We start from the raw sequence: 19,403 nt of genomic DNA, 5'->3' as shown, positions 1-19,403 counted from the left end.
ACAGTAGGGTTGAGTATGTAGTTGTGGGTTAGGATTCTTCTTGGTCTGTGTGGTCTTGTCACAGTAGGGCTGAGGGTGTAGTCGGGGGTTAGGATTCTTCTTGGTCTGTGTGGACTTGTCACAGTAGGGTTATGTAGTTGTGGGTTAGGATTCTTCTTGGTCTGTGTGGTCTTGTCACAGTAGGGTTGAGTATGTAGTTGTGGGTTAGGATTCTTCTTGGTCTGTGTGGTCTTGTCACAGTAGGGTTATGTAGTTGTGGGTTAAGATTCTTCTTGGTCTGAGTGGTCTTGTCACAGTAGGGTTGAGTATGTAGTTGTGGGTTAGGATTCTTCTTGGTCTGTGTGGTCTTGTCACAGTAGGGTTGAGTATGTAGTTGTGGGTTAGGATTCTTCTTGGTCTGTGTGGTCTTGTCACAGTAGGGTTGAGTATGTAGTTGTGGGTTAGGATTCTTCTTGGTCTGTGTGGTCTTGTCACAGTAGGGTTATGTAGTTGTGGGTTAAGATTCTTCTTGGTCTGAGTGGTCTTGTCACAGTAGGGTTGAGTATGTAGTTGTGGGTTAGGATTCTTCTTGGTCTGTGTGGTCTTGTCACAGTAGGGTTGAGTATGTAGTTGTGGGTTAGAATTCTTCTTGGTCTGTGTGGTCTTGTCACAGTAGGGTTGAGTATGTAGTCGTGGGTTAGGATTCCATAGCATGTCTGAGATGTTTTTTTTTTTTTTACTGAACTGTGCTACCATTGGTTTGTCTGTGAACTTGTTTTTCATGCAGGATCGATGTTCGCAGATCCTCGGCCTCACTTCTCTTTTAGCTTTCCGATATATGTTAATGTTAAAGGTATTTATATAGCGCACCGTCACCAACAGAGTTGGTCTTAAGGCGCTCAGGCGGATCTGTAAACAAAGGTGGGGGGTGGGTTAGTCGGTGAAGAGGGTGTAGGAAAGTGAGAGGTGATGTCCTGTTGGCAGCTTCAGTTCAGTTTTCACTGTGTGCAGAGCTTGAGTGTGCATATAGGATCGAAGCGAGTCCTCGCGTGCTATTGTTGCGATCTATATATTGATTGTTTGTTGTTGCAGTGTGGTGAAGTCTCTGCGGTTTGCTTTGAGAGAGGTGGTTGTGTGGGTTTTTGTGTAAATTAAGTATGCATAGATTTGAGGTTGCGGTTAGTGGGTTATATATCTCATAATCTTTGAGTTTTTTGTATAAGGTTGTCATACTGGGTAGGTATATTCCTTCTCTTGGTTTACTGACTGTCTTGTTTCTGGGACGATACTCTGGCTGGTTTCTGGCAAATTTATTGGGCTTAGTACCCCCGGTTGGGCGAGCATTATTCCTTAGTTTGATATTGGTGGAATATTATCATGCACCAGCTCCTTTCTATCTATTTACCATCGGTGGGCCATTGGGTGGGTCTATTCTTCTCTTCCCTTTCCTGACTGTCTAGTTTCAGTGCCGGGGGATGAGGCTGGCCTCCAGCTACGTTATTGAGCTTAGTACATCCAGGAGGACAAGCATTATCCCTGCTTAGATAGTGGTGTTATGTTATCATTCCCCGCTCCTTCCTTTGTATTTACTGTCAGTGGTCCATTGCTGCCCATGATTACAAGGTGGGCCAGGTGTAATTGCTGGGTCATACCTTGCTCTCCCTCCCGATTGAATCATATCAAAGAACACCCACAGATCGATGTGGTTTGTCTTTTAATTGATAAGTGGATATGTTGTAGATCTGTACATCCTTACTTTTATAACGTCGATGGCTTAGGGAATCAGGATAGGCTCTTCTCGCAGCCTAGTTCCCAAGTGTATGTCCTTTCTTTCTGTTTATGGGGTGAAGAGCCATGATTTGAGGAGTTTCCTGAATTGTAAGTGATCTCTTGTGTAGATCTCATGTTCTTTGGTAGTTTGTTCCAGATTTTTGGGGCAAGGTGAGAAAAAGAGGATCCTGCGAGTTTTCTCTTGTTGTATGATTTGGCTTCCAAACATATATCGCTGCTGGATCGGAGTGGCCTTGTAGTGTAATGTACATTTAGTTTCCTTCTGAGGAGCTCTGCGCCTTGGCCATGGATTGCTCTGTGGGTTATGCACATTGATTTGAACTTGATCCGCAGTTTGATGGGTAGCCAGTGAAGCGTTCTCAGCGCTGGTGTGATGTGTTCTCTTCGAGGTAGTTCAAGGAGCAGTCAGGCCGCCGAATTTTGTATGCTTTGGAGTTTATTTAGGAGTCGTTCAGGCATGCCTAGATATAGGCTGTTGGCGTAGTCTATTCTGCACATGATGAGGGTGATGACGGTAGTTGTTTTGTTGGTGAATGAGAGGAATGGTAGGATCCTTTCAGCCGATCGCAGGAGAAAGAAGCATTTCTTGATTCGGGCATTCTCTTGTGGCTCTAGAGTGAGTTTGTTGTCCATCAGAACTCCCAGGTTTTTTACAGTCGATGATGGGGCTGGGGTTTCACCAAGCTCAGTTGGCCACGGGATGTAGAGGTGGTCTTCTCTGTTTTTTGTGATGATCATTATTTCTGTTTTGCCTGGGTTCAGTTTGAGGTAGTTTGAGTTCATCCCGTTGTATATTTCATGAAGACAGTTCCCTAGTGTTGAATTGTCTTCTTGTGAGTTTGTATTTTGTAGATTATTTGTGTGTGTCAGCGTAGATGTAGCAGGTGAGGCCATGTCTTTCGATGATTTTACTTAGCTGTGACAGGTAGATGTTGAATAGTACTAGTGAGGAAGATGATCCTTGAGCAAATCCATATGATGATTCTCATGGGCTTTATTTGTAAGGCTTCATCCATATAGTTGCTGTTCTGTTTGTTAGGAAGGATCTGATCCAAAGTAGGATGTTGTCGGTGATTCTGAATTCTTGAAGTCTCATGAGGAGGATGTCGTGGTTAACTGTGTCGAATGCCGTGCAGAGGACTAAAAGTATCAGAACGGTGCTGTTGTTGAGTTTGCATTTAGATCATCCCAGATTGAAATAAGTGCTGTTTCTGTTCCTCTTATCGGTCTGAAGCATGCTTGTGCCTGGTTTATTAGGCAGTGTTCTTCTATGAATTTGAGGGTTGTTCTATATATCTGTGTTTCCAGGAGTTTAGCTGGGTTGGGGATGTTGGAGATGGGTCTGTAGTTGGAGAGGTCCTCTACGTTTCATGCCTGTAGTATTCCATAGGTGTTCCTTGTGAGAGGATTGATTTGTAGATGTCAGGGGGGCAGGGATCTGCGGGGGAGCCTGATTTGTTGCTTTGATTTACGAGTTTGATGAAAGTCTCCACTGATATGTGCAGAAAGTGTTGGAGTTTGTTCTGGTGTTCCTTGCATCAGTCAGTGTCTTCAGTGTAGTGGTTGCATGGTCTGTTTTGAATGGTCTGTTGGAGGGTCATGATTTTATTTTTTAAATGGTCTGCAAGGTCACTGCATAATTTCTTCGATGGTATTGGAGCGTTGTTGCAGCCGGTTTTTTTTTTAATTTCATTTATGATTTTAAACAGTTCTTTTTGGGTATTTGGTGCTTTGAGGTTTCTGTTGTCGTAATATTTCCTTTTTGCTTTTTCTATTTCCTTTTTGTATGAACGAGTATGTTGTTGAAGTTTGAATTTTTTTCCGCAGTCTTTATTGATCCTCCATTCTAGTTCTAGTTTTTTCCTTTTCATGGCGCCTAGTAGTGGGTGAACCATTTTGCCGTTGCTCTTTTGCGGGATGGATTGAAAGGTTTATCTTTTGCGATCTCGTTGATTGTTGTGGTGATCCAGTTGTGAGGTATATCTATTTTAGTGTCTAGTTCAGCTTCACCCATGGTTGTTGTTTGTGGTTTGGTGATCTCCAGTCGCAATGATAAGTTGGAGTTTTTTTATGGTTCTCCAGTTTCTTTTCTTGATGATTAGTAGTTCTTCTTGTTTCTTGGTTATTGGGGAGGGCAGTGTGATTATGAAGGGGATGGTCGCTCCAGAGGATCTGAATCGGTGGTGCTGTGGTAATTAGTTTTTTGTTGCCGAAGATTGCGTCCAGTGTATGTCCTGCCGTGTGGGTTGCTCCTTTGACCAGCTGTTGTAGTTCCATTGTTGTTATTTGGCTGGTAAGAGATTTTTGCGAGGTTGTGGTTTCTTAATCGAACCAAATGTTGAAGTCTCCGAGGATAATCAGGTGGTTACGCTCGATAGCTAGGTTGGTGATTGCTTCTATGAAGGCTGCATCGTACATTGGTGGTTTGTATACCAGTATGAATTTCAAGTTTGTTCTGGGATTTGTTGATAGACGTATGATTAGGGATTTGCATTTGTTGATGTTTAATGGATCTTCCGCTTTAATTTTCAGTTGTTCCTTGTGGTTGATTGCTAGTCCACCACCTCTTTTGGTTTTCCTGTTTACTTGGATCCACTTGAAGGTAACGGGCAGGCAGTTATTGAGGGTGATCTTGTAGTTGTCATCTAGCCATATTTCAGTTACGAAAAGGATGTCAATGCCTCCGTCACTTAGGAGGTTGTAGATTTCAGTGGCGTGTTTGGACATCGATCTTGCATTAATTAGATTGCAGTGGATCTTTTTTATGTCATTTGGTTTAATTGTTGTTCCCGGTTTTGGTTTGTGGCTGTTCAGTTGGGGTGCTTTTATGTTGCCTCAGAGCAGTAGGGGTTCTGTGAAGGCGGCTTTGCCGTTGAATGGGTTGCTGACTTATATTGTTTCTTCATCTCTTGTCATTTGATGTGGGTATCAATAGTGCCCTTCTGTTCTTGTGATGTAGGGAGCAAGGGGGTTGGCGTCATCCCATTCTCTTCTTGGGTCCACTCTTCTTTTGTTCCGTTGTTCAGGTTTTTTTAAATCCGTCTGGAAATGTCGGTGTCGTTGAAGTATCTAGGTTCTTTGGTTGGTGCGAGGTACGGTGTAAGGTATAAGTATTTTTCTCTTGCAATGTTTGTTCTGTCAATAGTATTATTTTGTGGGGTGTGTTCTGTATTGAAGGCATCTTCTGCTGGGGGCGGTTTGGGTCTTAGGTGGGAAGAGTTGGTTTTGGTGTTAGGTTTATTGGGGCAGTTTTCCGATTGTGATGCCTCATGCCAGGCTAGTGTTGGTTTTAATCCTCTTAGGTTGTTCCATCAAGCTGTTTTCGGGGGGGGGGGGGTGTCTTTGTTCAGGTAGTTGGATCTTGGGTCAGTGGGACTTTGTTCTGTCAGTTGGTTCTAATCCTCTTGTATATAACAGGCTGCATGGGCATTTTATTCCATACATGGCCCACTTAATTTTACAGTTTGTGAAAGCTTTAATTTACCACGTATAGCCATTTAAGTCTACTTCTTTCATGTTCTGTGTTAGGGGGCAAACAGAACAGCCGCCACTGGCGGGAGAGACCACAAAGTCTGTTTGTTTGGTGATGTTTTTTCTCGGGTCTTCGTAGGAATGGACTAAGATTTCTTTTCAATTCCTTTGTCTTTTATATCCGAACCTCGGTTTAATAGGTGTAAAGTTTTCAGTGTGCATCATTTTCTAGTTCTTTAAATGGTTCTTCGCAGGTTGTTACTTATAGGGCTGAAGGTGGTGGTGCGTGTCATTTTTCGTCTAGTGTGGATTTTTCTCACTGAATCAGGCAGTCCGCTCTGGCCGTCTATTTGGCTCGTTTCCAGGCATTGCGAATCACCCTGGTTGGGTGACCTCTTTGTTTCAGTCTGGAGCGCAGCTCTATACTGTGTTTCTCAAACTCCTCGTTTGAACTGCAATTTCTTCTAACTCACAGGAATTGGCCTCCGGGAAGGTTACTTCTTGGGCTCGGTGGGTGGAAACTGTCGAACTGAAGTAAAGTATTCTTGTCTGTTGTTTTTCAGAACAGCAAAGACTCAAGATTACCAGTTGGTGTCTTCCTGATAAGTAGGTCCAGAAAAGCCATTTGCTGTTTATCGCTATTCATAGTGAATTTGATATTTGGGTCTTGGATATTCAACCAGCTCAAGAAAGTGTTCAGGTTAGTCTGACTTCCTGACCATATCATGAACACATGGTCAATGTATCTATGCCACGATCTGATCTGTGTGCTGAAAGGATTGTCCTTATGATATATTGACAGTTTGATAATGGTCCATGTACACATTAGCTATATCCGGGGCGAGTGTTTCATCTTTTTGATTATAGAAAGAGCCATTGAAAAGGAAGTAATTTTCTGTGAGTGCCAGTCGGATGCACTCCAAAATAAACTCAGTGGGCACCTCAGCATTTGTACAGTGATCTAGGTATTTTTTCATGATGTTGACACTGTCCATCTGGGGTATACTGGTGTATAATGCTTCCACATCGAGAGATACCAAAAGGTTGTAGGTGTCGATCTAGAGTCTTGCTAGAATGTTTAACACCTCGGCTATGTCTCACAAAAGATCTCATCGTTTTCACAAAGGGTTTCAGAACAAATTCAGAGTAGACTGATAGTGGTTCAAGAATGGAGCTTATTGCTGATACTATTGGTTTCCCGGGGGGGCTTGGTGCTGTTCCTATGGATCTTGGGTAATAGGTAGAATGCCGCGGGTGGTGGGGTATGTTCTGACGAGGTAGCCTCTCTTCCTCGACTATCCAAGCTTGCATAAAAGCATGTGTGGTGAGACTACTTATTTCTTCCCTTAGCATGGTGCTCGGATCATGTTCTATTTTTCTGTAAAATAGCTGGTTCTCTAGATGTTTATTTGCTTCAGCTGTGTAGTCCTCCCGGGCCCATAACACAACGCCAAAAACACAAAAGGGAGGTAGAAGGGAAAAGAATCCCGTAATTGACCACCCTCATACAGGTCAACAACCTTTACTACTTAACAGCGAGATCAAACAGGCATCTTGTTTGGTTTCCACATAGGTAACCATAGGATCTCCCACTTGGTTGTAAACTACTAAATTCCATTAAATTAGCAGGCAGTTCTTAGAAAAAATATAAATACTTTTTATTGATAAGAGGAAAGTTAATCTTAAAAATATATATGCAAAGACAATCAACAATGATAAAAATAGAGAAAAAATATATCAGTGCAACAACATGGAAAAAACAACAAACAATAAGTCTAGGGTGTAGGGGGGCAGGGCAGGGTTACTGTCCTCCAAAGTATGAGGTACTTTGTACTCAAAGTGTCTTAGTGCAAGTGCAAAATACGCAATAATTTTGGCAAAACAAACAAAAATCACATTCTATCATTCAACATTTCACACATACACCCTTCTCGACAAACAATCATCAAACATGTTTCATTCCGTCAATCACACCACAAAAAGGAAAGGGTGAAAACACAGTCAAGGGAAATTTGTCAGGGAACTGTTGCGTCAAATTCTACAAATAGTGCACTGTATAGCGTCTCTAGGCGCTATTTAAGTTAAAACACAAAGACCAACATATTAATTGGGTCTCTAATATTTCAGCTCTAAATACCCAGAAATAAACAAAATGGCGTGAACTCAATATGCCACTTTTAGTATTTCAATGGAACATGCATCCACAAAACAACCATTAAGTTGAATCCACTTGATACCTATGGAAAAAAGAAAAAGGAAGAAAGGACCATTAGAACAATTGTCCCAATGTCCTAGCCAACATAAACCAGTATATAAATTACCAGTAGCGAGTGCAATTGCTAACTGCATTTGGCTAATTTCAATCTGTCCTTATAATCAACACTTAAAGCCCACATAAGTACAGTTTCAGGTGTCCAAAAACAAATTGGCCTTCCATATCTATAGCTAAATCTCATAGTTTATACACACAAGTCTCTACCCCTCTTTGGTGGGACTTGGCGTCATCAATTAAAAATTATACTTGGCATATACACTTGCTTACCATCCATTGGATGGTCCAGGAGGTCCACGAAACCAATGCACCAATATTTGCTCAAGGCGCAAGGTGGTGCAAAATATAGAGATCCTCACCGCGGGCTATTCAACCCCCCGAGCTCCATGAGGGAAGCGATAGTTTAATTTCTGAGAAAACAGAATCAAAACATACAGCACCGTGTTAGGCTTAATCTGAAAGAACACAATGGGCTTTCCTTATTCTACAAGGGTTGCTGGGCAATTACCTCAAAACAACAATGTTCACTATTGGAAGAACACGGATTACCTCTGTACGGGATTTGACGTTTGGACGGGAATCCCTGAAGCCCAAAGCTGCTTGTATCCTCGTATTTCTGACTTCACGGTCTACTGTGTGCAGAGATCTTATTACAGCGAAAACGCTGGAAAACAGTGAGCAGAGAAAGGGCGAGTTACCTACAGGCTGCCTAAACGCCCTCAAATATACAATCTAGTAGCTGAAAGCCGCTGATTACCTTAATGCAGTCTCTCTTCTCCCCATTCGATGCCGTCTTCCCTCGTGTTTCTGAGTTCACGGTTTACCGTGCGCAGAGGTATTATCACAGCGAAACTCTGGAATAGAGAGGGCAGAGTAAAGGCGAGTTATGTATGTAACCTAAGAAATGTAACGGAGTCATGCACCTGTAACATAAGATTTATTTCACTGCAAGCGCCCAGTTGCTCAACGGCCAGGCGCACTCTATAAATAAATAAACAATACAATACAATACCTACGGGCTGCCTGAACGCCCACGAGTAATAGATCTAATGGCTGGAAGCCGCTGATTACCTTAATGCGATCTCACGTCTTCTCCGTTCGGCGCCGTCTTCCTAATGCGAATGTGGGCATGGCTGGATGCATGCATTCGAGCAAATCATGTGTTCCTTTAAATGCGGAAAGTAACCCTACGTTCCTCTAGCGATTGGAACGTCTCCATCATGTGTTGGATCACGTGATGAAGGAACGTATAGGCGCACTGGGACCAATCAGAAATGTAAGTTGCGTCCCGTACTGTTTTGTTACCCGATGTGGTTGCCCCACGCGTTAGTAGGTTTGTATTCCACTTTACTATGTACTTGTGCTGTTGTAAATACCCGAGCATCATTTTACATGCATCGGCCACTGAAATTTATAAATAATTGCAAGGGAATAGTCATCTCTTCCGATGTCAAATAACAGTAAGCTATTTGGCCGCTTATAGGGAATGAACCCCTCTCCTAGTTCTCAATTGCAAGAGCTACACTGGAAGATGGGGGGGGGGGGGGGAAAGCTCTATACTGTGTTTCTCAAACTACTCGTTTGAACTGCAATTTCTTCTAACTCACAGGAATTGGCCTACGGGAAGGTTACTTCTTGGGCTCGGTGGGTGGAAACTGTCGAACTGAAGTAAAGTATTCTTGTCTGTTGTTTTTAGGAACAGCAAAGACTCAAGATTACCAGTTGGTGTCTTCCTGATAAGTAGGTCCAGGAAAGCCATTTGCTGTTTATCGCTATTCATAGTGAATTTGATATTTTGGTCTTGGATATATTCAACCAGCTCAAGAAAGTGTTCAGGTTAGTCTGACTTCCTGACCATATCATGAACACATGGTCAATGTATCTATGCCACGATCTGATCTGTGTGCTGAAAGGATTGTCCTTATGATATATTGACATAGTTTGAAAATGGTCCATGTACAGATTAGCTATATCCGGGGCGAAGGTTGAGCCCATACGTGTTTCATCTTTTTGATTATAGAAAGAGCTGTTGAAAAGGAAGTAATTTTCTGTGAGTGCCAGTCGGATGCACTCCAAAAAAAACTCAGTGGGCACCTCAGCATTTGTACAGTGATCTAGGTATGTTTTCATGATGTTGACACTGTCCATCTGGGGTATGCTGGTGTATAATGCTTCCACATTGAGAGATACCAAAAGGTTGTAGGTGTCGATCTAGAGTCTTGCTAGAATGTTTAACACCTCGGCTATGTCCTTCACAAAAGATCTCATCGTTTTCACAAAGGGTTTCAGAACCAATTCAGAGTAGACTGATAGTGGTTCAAGAATGGAGCTTATTGCTGATACTATTGGTCTCCCGGGGGGGGCTTGGTGCTGTTCTTATGGATCTTGGGAATAGGTAGAATGCCGGGGATGGTGGGGTATGTTCTGACGAGGTAGCCTCTCTTCCTCGTCTATCCATGCTTGCATAAAAGCGTGTGTGGTGAGACTTCTTATTTTTTCCCTTAGCATGGTGCTCGGATCATGTTCTATTTTTCTGTAAAACAGCTGGTTCTCTAGATATTTATTTGCTTCAGCTGCGTAGTCCTCCCGGGCCCATAACACAACACCCCATCCTTTCTCAGCTGGCTTGATCACAAAGTTTTTATTCTATTATAGGTTTTTAAGTGCCAGTCTTTCATCTTTGGTCAGATTGTCTCAGTGAACATTGTACGATTGCAGGAGGCTTCTGGATTTGCACAGGATCCTGTTCTCGAAAGCCACCATGGCTGGGCTTACCATATTGGATGCTGGTATAAAAGCCGAGGGCATTTTTAGACCAGTGGTGTTGTTTTCGTTTGGTCGACCTTGTTGCGAGGTATGAGGAAAAACGTTTTTAAGACATATCATCCTTAAAAACCTTCTCAAATCAATTTCAGTTTCAAATTCATCTGGGTGGTAGGGACAAAATGGAGACCTTTGTTTAATAGTTTGCTCTCTTGTGTAGACAGGAGATAGTTTGTCAAATTGAAGATTGGAATCACCAATTCTGTTGTTTGCGTTGGATTCCACTGGCGGGTTCACATCCTCGGTGCCCCGTATTATCGAGTTCTGCCTCGTCCTTGAAAGAAACGTTGTGGTGTTTGTATGGATGACAGGCCTGGTATCGATGGGGCCGTCGCACCGCTTATGTTGTCAGATTCACTCCCACTTGAGCTATTCGATGTGTTGGAGAAAGTTACAAAACGTTGTCTTCTCATATTCGGGTTATTGGATCTGTTGGTAGTTTATCCTACTTTGTTTTGTTCATTGTAAAAGCCTTCCACAAAAGCTGGCTATGTTTTCTCCTCTCTATAGTTGCCTATGTCTTTCTTCAATTTCCAAATGTTCTTATCTAATGTCAACTGTTTAAACTTTCCAATTTCTTCATCTATTTTCTCCAATGTGTTCTTAATGTCTTGGATCACATTGTCAGTTTTAATTTTGCTTTCTAAAACATCTAATTCTTCCTTCTGCTTCTTGGCCTCCTCCTCGGCTGTATCAATAATCTAAACTACCCAGTCTCTTGAGCATTTGTGTATAACCTCTTCCAGTCTTCAGTCTGGTCCCCTGATAAAAAATAAATTAGTGGAAGTACCCTTTTTGGATGTACTACCAATCAAAGGAAGCATGCATGTGCCATGTTGGCTCGGGAAACTGCCCCGCCACCTCAATACCAGCAAGCAAACAGCATAACCCCCCCATGTCATGAGGTGAAAGCAGTAACAGTATCCATGAACGGCATGCTTGTGCACCCCAACACCCCACCCAACAAATGCTGATCAGTAATCTGTATATAACACTCTTCCTTCTCTCTCTGCCTGCAGGTACCCTCCTGGTGTTGTGGGTGTCACACCAGGTGCGATTCCTGCCGCAATGGAGGGCATGACCCCTGGCGGAGCACCCATCTCGCACAACTTACCAACCGCAGGACGTCAATCCCAGGCTCCATCACCCAATCATCCATCCAAACACAGCGACCACCCGCATGAGAAGTGACGGCACACAGGCCTTCTCTTCTAGAAATAGAGAAGCTGGAAACAACACAAGGCTGTGCAAGCTGGGCTTGGACTGCCACATGAGGCAGCACAACCTCCACACAGCACTCATGTCCAGCGTCCACAGCTAAAGAGGGTCCCCAGAGCACAAGAGTGCCAGAACATTGACCCTGAGGGTCACTTCAACCCAGTGTCACCAGCCTGGCGGCACAGAGAGTCTGGTATTCTACGTGAAATAGTGTGGTAGTGATCCCGAGGTAGTTAGTCTTTGGGAATACAAAGAAACACGAACAAATGACTCAAGGTGTTGAGTTCCTGGTGATGGCCTTATGGGCAAAAGTGACTGAATAGCTGATGCGAGTGTGAGAAGAGCCATGGATCATCTTGAGCTGTCCAATAGAAAAGTGTGGGTGTCTCATCCAGCAGAGCCATGTCCAGGGCATGTGCTCAGACCACTCTGCAGCCGGGCAGATCATGACCTCCAAATCCAACAGGACTCAGAACTCGCAACCCATTCTGTGTGAAATTCTGAACTGCTGGGCAAAGACCCCCCACCGATTTAAGCTCCTCACACCTACTCATAGAACATCGGTGCAGTTCACACCTCGTACAGCAGGAGGCAATACACTTTAAAGAGGAACCCTGAGTCACTTGAGGGATACCTCTAGCACAAGCCAAAGCGGCAACTGACATCACTACCGCAGGCTCCAATGCAAGAGGTCCACGACTACCACTGGGAACTCTGCTGCCAAAGGAGCGGGTCACACCACAACCACACAGCTCTAGTGCTAAACCTCTAATGCCGAGCTAGTCCAAAGCAAGGACTCCACCACTGAGCTGAAGGAGCAGCTCACATCACTACCCATGGCTCCCAAGCAAGGACTCTGCCACTGAGGTGAAGGAGCAACTCACATCACTACCACAAGGCTCCCAAGCAAGGACTCTGCCACCGAGGTGAAGGAGCAACTCGCATCACTATCACAAGGCTCCCAAGCAAGGACTCTGCCACCGAGGTGAAGGAGCAACTCGCATCACTATCACAAGGCTCCCAAGCAAGGACTCTGCTACTGAGGTGAAGGAGCAACTCGCATCACTACCACAAAGCTCCCAAGCAAGGACTCTTCCACCGAGGTGTAGGAGCAACTCACGTCGCTACCACAGGGCTCCCAAGCAAGGACTCTGCCACCGAGGTGAAGGAGCAACTCGCATCACTACCACAAAGCTCCCAAGCAAGGACTCTTCCACCGAGGTGTAGGAGCAACTCGCATCACTATCACAAGGCTCCCAAGCAATGACTCTGCCATCGAGCTGAAGGTACAGCTCGCATCACTACCCATGGCTCCCAAGCAAGGACTCTGCCACTGAGGTGAAGGAGCAACTCACATCACTACCACAAGGCTCCCAAGCAAGGACTCTGCCACTGAGGTGAGAGAGCAGCTCACATCACTACCACAAGGCTCCCAAGCAAGGACTCTACCACCGAGGTGAAGGAGCAACTCACATCACTACCACAAGGCTCCCAAGCAAGGACTCTGCCACTGAGGTGAGAGAGCAGCTCACATCACTACCACAAGGCTCCCAAGCAAGGACTCTACCACCGAGGTGAGAGAGCAGCTCACATCACTATCACAAGGCTCCCAAGCAAGGACTCAGCCACCAAAGTGAAGGAGCAACTTGCATCACTACCACAAAGCTCCCAAGCAAGGACTCTTCCACCGAGGTGTAGGAGCAACTCACGTCGCTACCACAGGGCTCCCAAGCAAGGACTCTGCCACCGAGGTGAAGGAGCAAGTCGCATCACTATCACAAGGCTCCCAAGCAAGGACTCTGCCACCGAGGTGTAGGAGCAACTCGCATCACTACCACATGACTCCGGTGGAAAAATCTCTACTGCACAGCTGGACCAAAACAAGGATTTCACCACAAGAGCTCTGATCCTGAAGCAGTCGTTTTGGATACACTTGTATCTAAAAATACCTCCAAGCAGCACGAGCCACAGACCTATCCTTGCAGAGGAACTTGAATAACCAACTGAACAACCCAACTAACTGAACTAACCCACTAAGCATTTAACTTGCATGAATATTGCTAACTTGGACCTAATTAGAAGGAGGGAGTTGACTAATGGACACCCGAGCGTCCACACAACCATCACAGTGGAGAGGCTTCCATCCTTCACTCTCCCAGCCCAGCTCAAACACTGGGGAACCTTCAAGGTTCTTTTTCATAAAATTTGATGAAAATGCAAAAATGTTACCCTGATCTCCCTGGGGCTTGTACCTATATTTGTATTTGGTTTTTTTTTGTAGCGCAAACCTAGCTATGAAGCAACAGAGCACTGCACAGGTCATTGAGTGCAAGAGATGAGTTAAGGAGGAGGGTTACCATATGTTGCATGGGGTGTTCTGGCTGTAGGAGTGGGATATGACGCAGGAACAGAAGGAGCCTTGGTGGCACCTAGGTATTGACTGAAGAATAAGTTCTTGAGTTACTCCCTGAATTGCATGGGCATTGCCAAGATCCAGATGTGGGCATTGACAAGATCCAGGCATGGGCATTGCCAAGCTCCGGATATGGGCATTGACAAGATCCAGACATGGGCATTGACAAGATCCAGACATGAGCATTGACCCGATCCAGGCATGGGCATTGCCAAGCTCCAGATATGGACATTGACCAGATCAGATATGGGCATTGCCAAGATCCAGACATGGGCATTGACAAGATCCAGACATGGGCATTGACCCGATCCAGGCATGGGCATTGCCAAGATCCAGATATGGGCATTGACAAGACCCAGATATGGGCATTGCCAAAATCCAGACATGGGCATTGACAAGATCCAGACATGAGCACTGACCCGATCCAGGCATGGGCATTGCCAAGCTCCGGACATGGGCATTGACAAGACCCAGATATGGGCATTGACCATATCAGATATGGGTATTGACGCGATCCAAACATGGGTATTGACGCGACCCAAACATGGGCATTGACACAATCCAGACATGGGCATTGACAAGATCCAGATATGGGTATTGACCAGATCCAGTCATGGGCATTGACTAGATCAGATATGGGCATTGACAAGATCCAGTCATGGGCATTTACCAGATCAGATATGGGCATTGATACAATCCAGGCATTGACAAGATCCAGACATGAGCATTGACCTGATCCAGGCATGGGCATTGCCAAGATCCAGATATGGGCATTGACCAGATCAGATATGGGCATTGACAAGATGCAGACATGGGCATTGACAAGATCCAGACATGAGCACTGACCCGATCCAGGCATGGGCATTGCCAAGCTCCGGACATGGGCATTGACAAGACCCAGATATGGGCATTGACCATATCAGATATGGGTATTGACGCAATCCAAACATGGGTATTGACGCGATCCAAACATGGGCATTGACACAATCCAGACATGGGCATTGACAAGATCCAGATATGGGTATTGACCAGATCCAGTCATGGGCATTGACTAGATCAGATATGGGCATTGACAAGATCCAGTCATGGGCATTTACCAGATCAGATATGGGCATTGATACAATCCAGACATGGGTATTGACAAGATCCAGATAAGGGCATTTACCAGATATGGGCATTGACACGATCCAGACATGGGGCCTCATTACGACCCTGGTGGTAGGGGGTTAACAGGGCCGGTAGAGCTGCCAGTTCCGTTAACCCCCTACCGCCTCATTACGAGGTCTGCTCGCGGGACCCGCTAAGGACGCCCTGGTAAAACCATTGACAAGATCCAGCCATGGGAATTGACCAGATCAGGTAAGGGCATTGACCAGATATGGGCATTGACAAGATCCAGATATGGATAGTGACACGATCCAGATATGGGCCTTGACCAGATCAGATATGGGCATTGACACGATCCAGACATGGGCCTTGCCACGATCCAGATTGCCACCAAGATGGAGTTCCAGTAGGCAGAGGCATATCAAGAGAAGGCCTCCTCCCACTAACACTCCTAAGGTCTGTCGCCCATGAGCCCACAGAGCTTAACGCAAACATGTGAGCTATTAAATTCAAGAGGAGCACAAACAACTGCCCCGCCCCAAAGCCTTGGCCTCCTAGCAACACAGCTGGTATTTTCAAGAGGCAGTCCCAGTCCGCGAGCATGAGGGACCAGGAACAGAGCTCACAAACAAACAACATGCGCCCAACACATAGATACATCAAACACACACCCTGCCCAAAGAAATCAACCAATGAGCCGAAAGAACATACCCCATCCGTAACCCACAGTCCTAAAACATGTACTCAACAAAAAGCCTTAGGAAGAGCCCTAACCCCAACCTCCCTCAAGTTCATACCCCATGAATGGGTCACGAGGTAGAATAACATCCCTTCACTGACTCCTGTGCCCCTTCACTACCCTTTGGTGACCCCTGGCCTCTTACAAGGACCCCTACACAATGCAAGATCCAGAGACCTGAAGGGGCAGACCAATGGGCCCCTTGCATTATGGGTTTTTGTGTGGCAGTCTTGGGAAAGTATTGGGATTGTTATGTTGTGAGCTGGGGAACATGATGGATCTTTGTGTGGAGTTCTTGGGAATGTGTTGGGATTGTCATGTGAGCTTGGGAACATGATGGATTTGTGTGTGGAGTTCTTAGGAAGGTGTTGGGATTGTCATGTGAGCTTGGGAACATTTTGGGTTTTTGTGTGGAGTTCTTGGGAATGTGTTGGGATTGTTATGTTGTGAGCTTGGGAACATGATGGATTTTTGTGTGGAGTTCTTGGGAATGTGTTGGGATTGTCATGTTGTGAGCTTGGGAACATGATGGATTTTTGTGTGGAGTTCTTGGGAATGTGTTGGGATTGTCATGTTGTGAGCTTGGGAACATGATGGATTTTTGTGGCGTTCTTGGGAATGTGATGGGATTGTCATGTTGTGAGCTTGGGAACATTTTGGGGTTTTGTGTGGAGCTCTTGGGAATATGATGGGAATGTCATGTTGTGAGCTTGGAAACATGATGGATTTGTGTGTGGAGTTCTTAGGAATGTGTTGGGATTGTCATGTGAGCTTGGGAACATTTTGGGTTTCTGTGGAGTTCTTGGGAATGTGTTGGGATTGTCATGTTGTGAGCTTGGGAACATGATGGATTTTTGTGTGGAGTTCTTGGGAATGTGTTGGGATTGTCATGTTGTGAGCTTGGGAATGTTATGAATTTGAATCGTTGAGAGCTGGGAAATGTGTTGGGATTGTCATGTTGTGAGGTTGGGAACATGATGGATTTGTGTGTGGAGTTCTTAGGAATGTGTTGGGATTGTCATATGAGCTTGGGAACATTTTGGGTTTTTGTGTGGAGTTCTTGGGAATGTGTTGGGATTGTCATGTGAGCTTGGGAACATGATGGATTTTTGTATGGAGTTCTTAGGAATGTGTTGGGATTATCATGTTGTGAGCTTGGGAACATGATGGATTTTTGTGTGGAGTTCTTGGGAATGTGTTGGGATTGTCATGTTGTGAGCTTGAGAACATGATGGATTTTTGTGTGGAGTTCTTGGGAATGTGTTGGGATTATCATGTTGTGAGCTTGGGAACATGATGGATTTTTGTGTGGCGTTTTTGGGAATGTGATGGGATTGTCATGTGAGCTTGGGAACATTTTGGGGTTTTGTGTGGAGTTCTTGAGAATGTGATGGGAGTGTAAGTTTGTGAGCTTTGGAATGTTATGGGTTTGATGTGTCGAGAGCTGGTAACTGTGTTGGGATTGTCATGTTGTGAGCTTGGGAACATGATGCATTTTTGTGTGGTGTTCTTGGGAATGTGATGGGATTGTCAGGTTGTGAGATTGGGAACATTATGGGTTTTTGTGTGGAGTTCTTGGAAATGTGATGCTCCCTCCACACTCGGGCATACATGCCAACCCTCCTGATTTAGGCCAGAGACTCCCGATTTTATCATTATAAACAGTGCTATTTTTTATTGTCTCCCACCTAAAATAACATTATCGCCAATGCATTCCAATGGGGAAAATGCATTCTCCCGATTTCGGTGCTGAAATCTCCCTCTCCGGGGGTTCAGAATGTTGGCATGTCTGCTCTGCCGACTTGGCATTGTGCTCCCTCTACACTCGGGTGACTTGGAGTTGTGTTCCCTCCACATTCTGGTGACTTGGAGTTGTGCTCCACACTCAGGTGACTTGGAGCCGTGTTCCCTCCACAGCTCCCTCCACACTTGGGTGACTTGGAGTCGTGCTCCCTCTACACTCGGGTGACTTGGAGTCGTGCTCCCTCCACACTCGGGTGACATGGAGCCGTGCTCCCTCCACATTGGGATGACTTGGAGTCGTGCTCCCTCCACACTCGGGTGACATGGAGTCGTGCTCCCTCCACACTCTGGTGACATGGAGTCGTGCTCCCTCCACACTCTGGGGACTTGGAGTCGTGCTCCCTCCGCACTCTGGTGACATGGAGTCGTGCTCCCTCCACACTCTGGGGACTTGGAGTCGTGCTCCCTCCGCACTCTGGTGACATGGAGTCGTGCTCCCTCCACACTCGGGTGACATGGAGTCGTGCTCCCTCCACACTCTGGTACCATGGAGTCGTGCTCCCTCCACACTCGGGTGACATGGAGTCGTGCTCCCTCCACACTCGGGTGACACGGAGTCGTGCTCCCTCCACACTCTTGTGATTTGGGAATGTCAAGGCTGGAATGTTAGTGATTGCCACCAACACACAGGTGTCCTCTCTCCTTGGCTCAGGAAGTCCCTTTCTTGTTAGGCTGTGATCTGTCCTTCCATGCACTTCCATGCTCTGCTGCTGTGAGCTCATTATGTACATACGGCCCTTCAATGTGTGCTTTGTGCTATTTATTTGAAAGTTGTCCTGGCTCTGCTGTGTTCCATGATTGCTGTTTTTATGTCTTGTGTGAACATTTTATCTTTTTTGTATGTTTGTATTTCAGTTGAGAGCTTCATTGAAGCCTGCAGTTTGTGGGGTTCCAATTATTTGTTGGACGTCATACCAGGATGTCTCCCTCACCGTCACCCCAAACATGTGTATGTTTCACGCCTTCGTGTTAAAAGTTTTAATTTGATAAACGTGATGCAGCTTCATAACACTTCTGGGTTTTGTGTCTTATTTGTGCATTTATTGGGGGCAGTGCACATTCTGTGTCCTATAGGAAGCCTAGAGACGTGTTTATTGTGTTCACTGTTCACTCTGTGTACTGCAGGAGCTCTGTGTATGGAGGATATACAATGGACGGTCTTCCTCAGTGTGCAGTGCATGGCAGTGTTCACCGTGTTAGCTATGTGCAGTGGGTGGGCTGTGTTCACTGTGTGCAGCGCAAGGGAGGTGTGTATTGTATCCCAGTCATTTATATAGCACCAGTTTCCTATTTGTAAGGCTTCAATGCGCTTTGTGGTTCGAACACCCTCGGGACCGAAGTCCAGGTATGGGAACACGTTCTCAGAGTGGGCTTTAAGGTGCATGAGTGCCTTTGGCCGAGAGTAAGACTTAGAAGGGCTGGCTAGGCTCCAGTAAGCAAGCCCAGGTGCCAGCTATGTGGGCGGGTGCTGTCGGGGGGTCATGACAGCGCCCTAGTGCCATGTGTACCCAGCTTGACCGAATTTGTGGTAGGTTGTCACTGTATACTATTGGCAGAGGTGTTGAGGCCGTCGGGGGTTTCAGTGTGAACGTTATGTGACCAGCTAGACCAAATGTGTCATAGTCGCAGAAGCATTCTAGAGTGCGTGGATGGAGGGCCGTGCCTGCGGCAGACGTCCACTCAAGTGCTGCATTTATACATACCATGAGCTCGGTCTTCCATGTCGCAGTGTCAGATTCTTCTGGCGCTATGGGCCGGCTGCACCCAAGTCTCCCATGGCAATATGC

At 45.6% G+C, this 19,403-nt stretch overlaps 1 protein-coding gene across 2 annotated transcripts in view; it reads left to right on the top strand.

The window, feature by feature from the left end:
- The window catches only part of CTBP2 (C-terminal binding protein 2), a 307,050-nt gene extending 288,423 nt beyond the window's left edge, over positions 1-18,627 (top strand). Inside the window, exon 9 of one of the 2 annotated variants that reach the window (XM_069612046.1) lies at positions 11,356-18,627. In XM_069612046.1, the coding sequence (XP_069468147.1) occupies positions 11,356-11,527 (172 nt within the window). In that variant the 3' untranslated portion in view covers positions 11,528-18,627. The remainder of the gene's footprint in view (positions 1-11,355) is intronic. The other variant, XM_069612047.1, reaches the window with a different exon arrangement.
- Positions 18,628-19,403: the final 776 nt, after the last annotated feature.

Source organism: Ambystoma mexicanum, chromosome 8 (genome assembly GCF_040938575.1).
Source record: "Ambystoma mexicanum isolate Mex_15411 chromosome 8, UKY_AmexF1_1, whole genome shotgun sequence".
Classification (NCBI taxonomy): Eukaryota; Metazoa; Chordata; class Amphibia; order Caudata; family Ambystomatidae; genus Ambystoma; species Ambystoma mexicanum.
The sequence above is the reverse complement of the archived record's forward strand: the minus strand, read 5'-3'. Positions and strand labels throughout refer to the sequence as shown.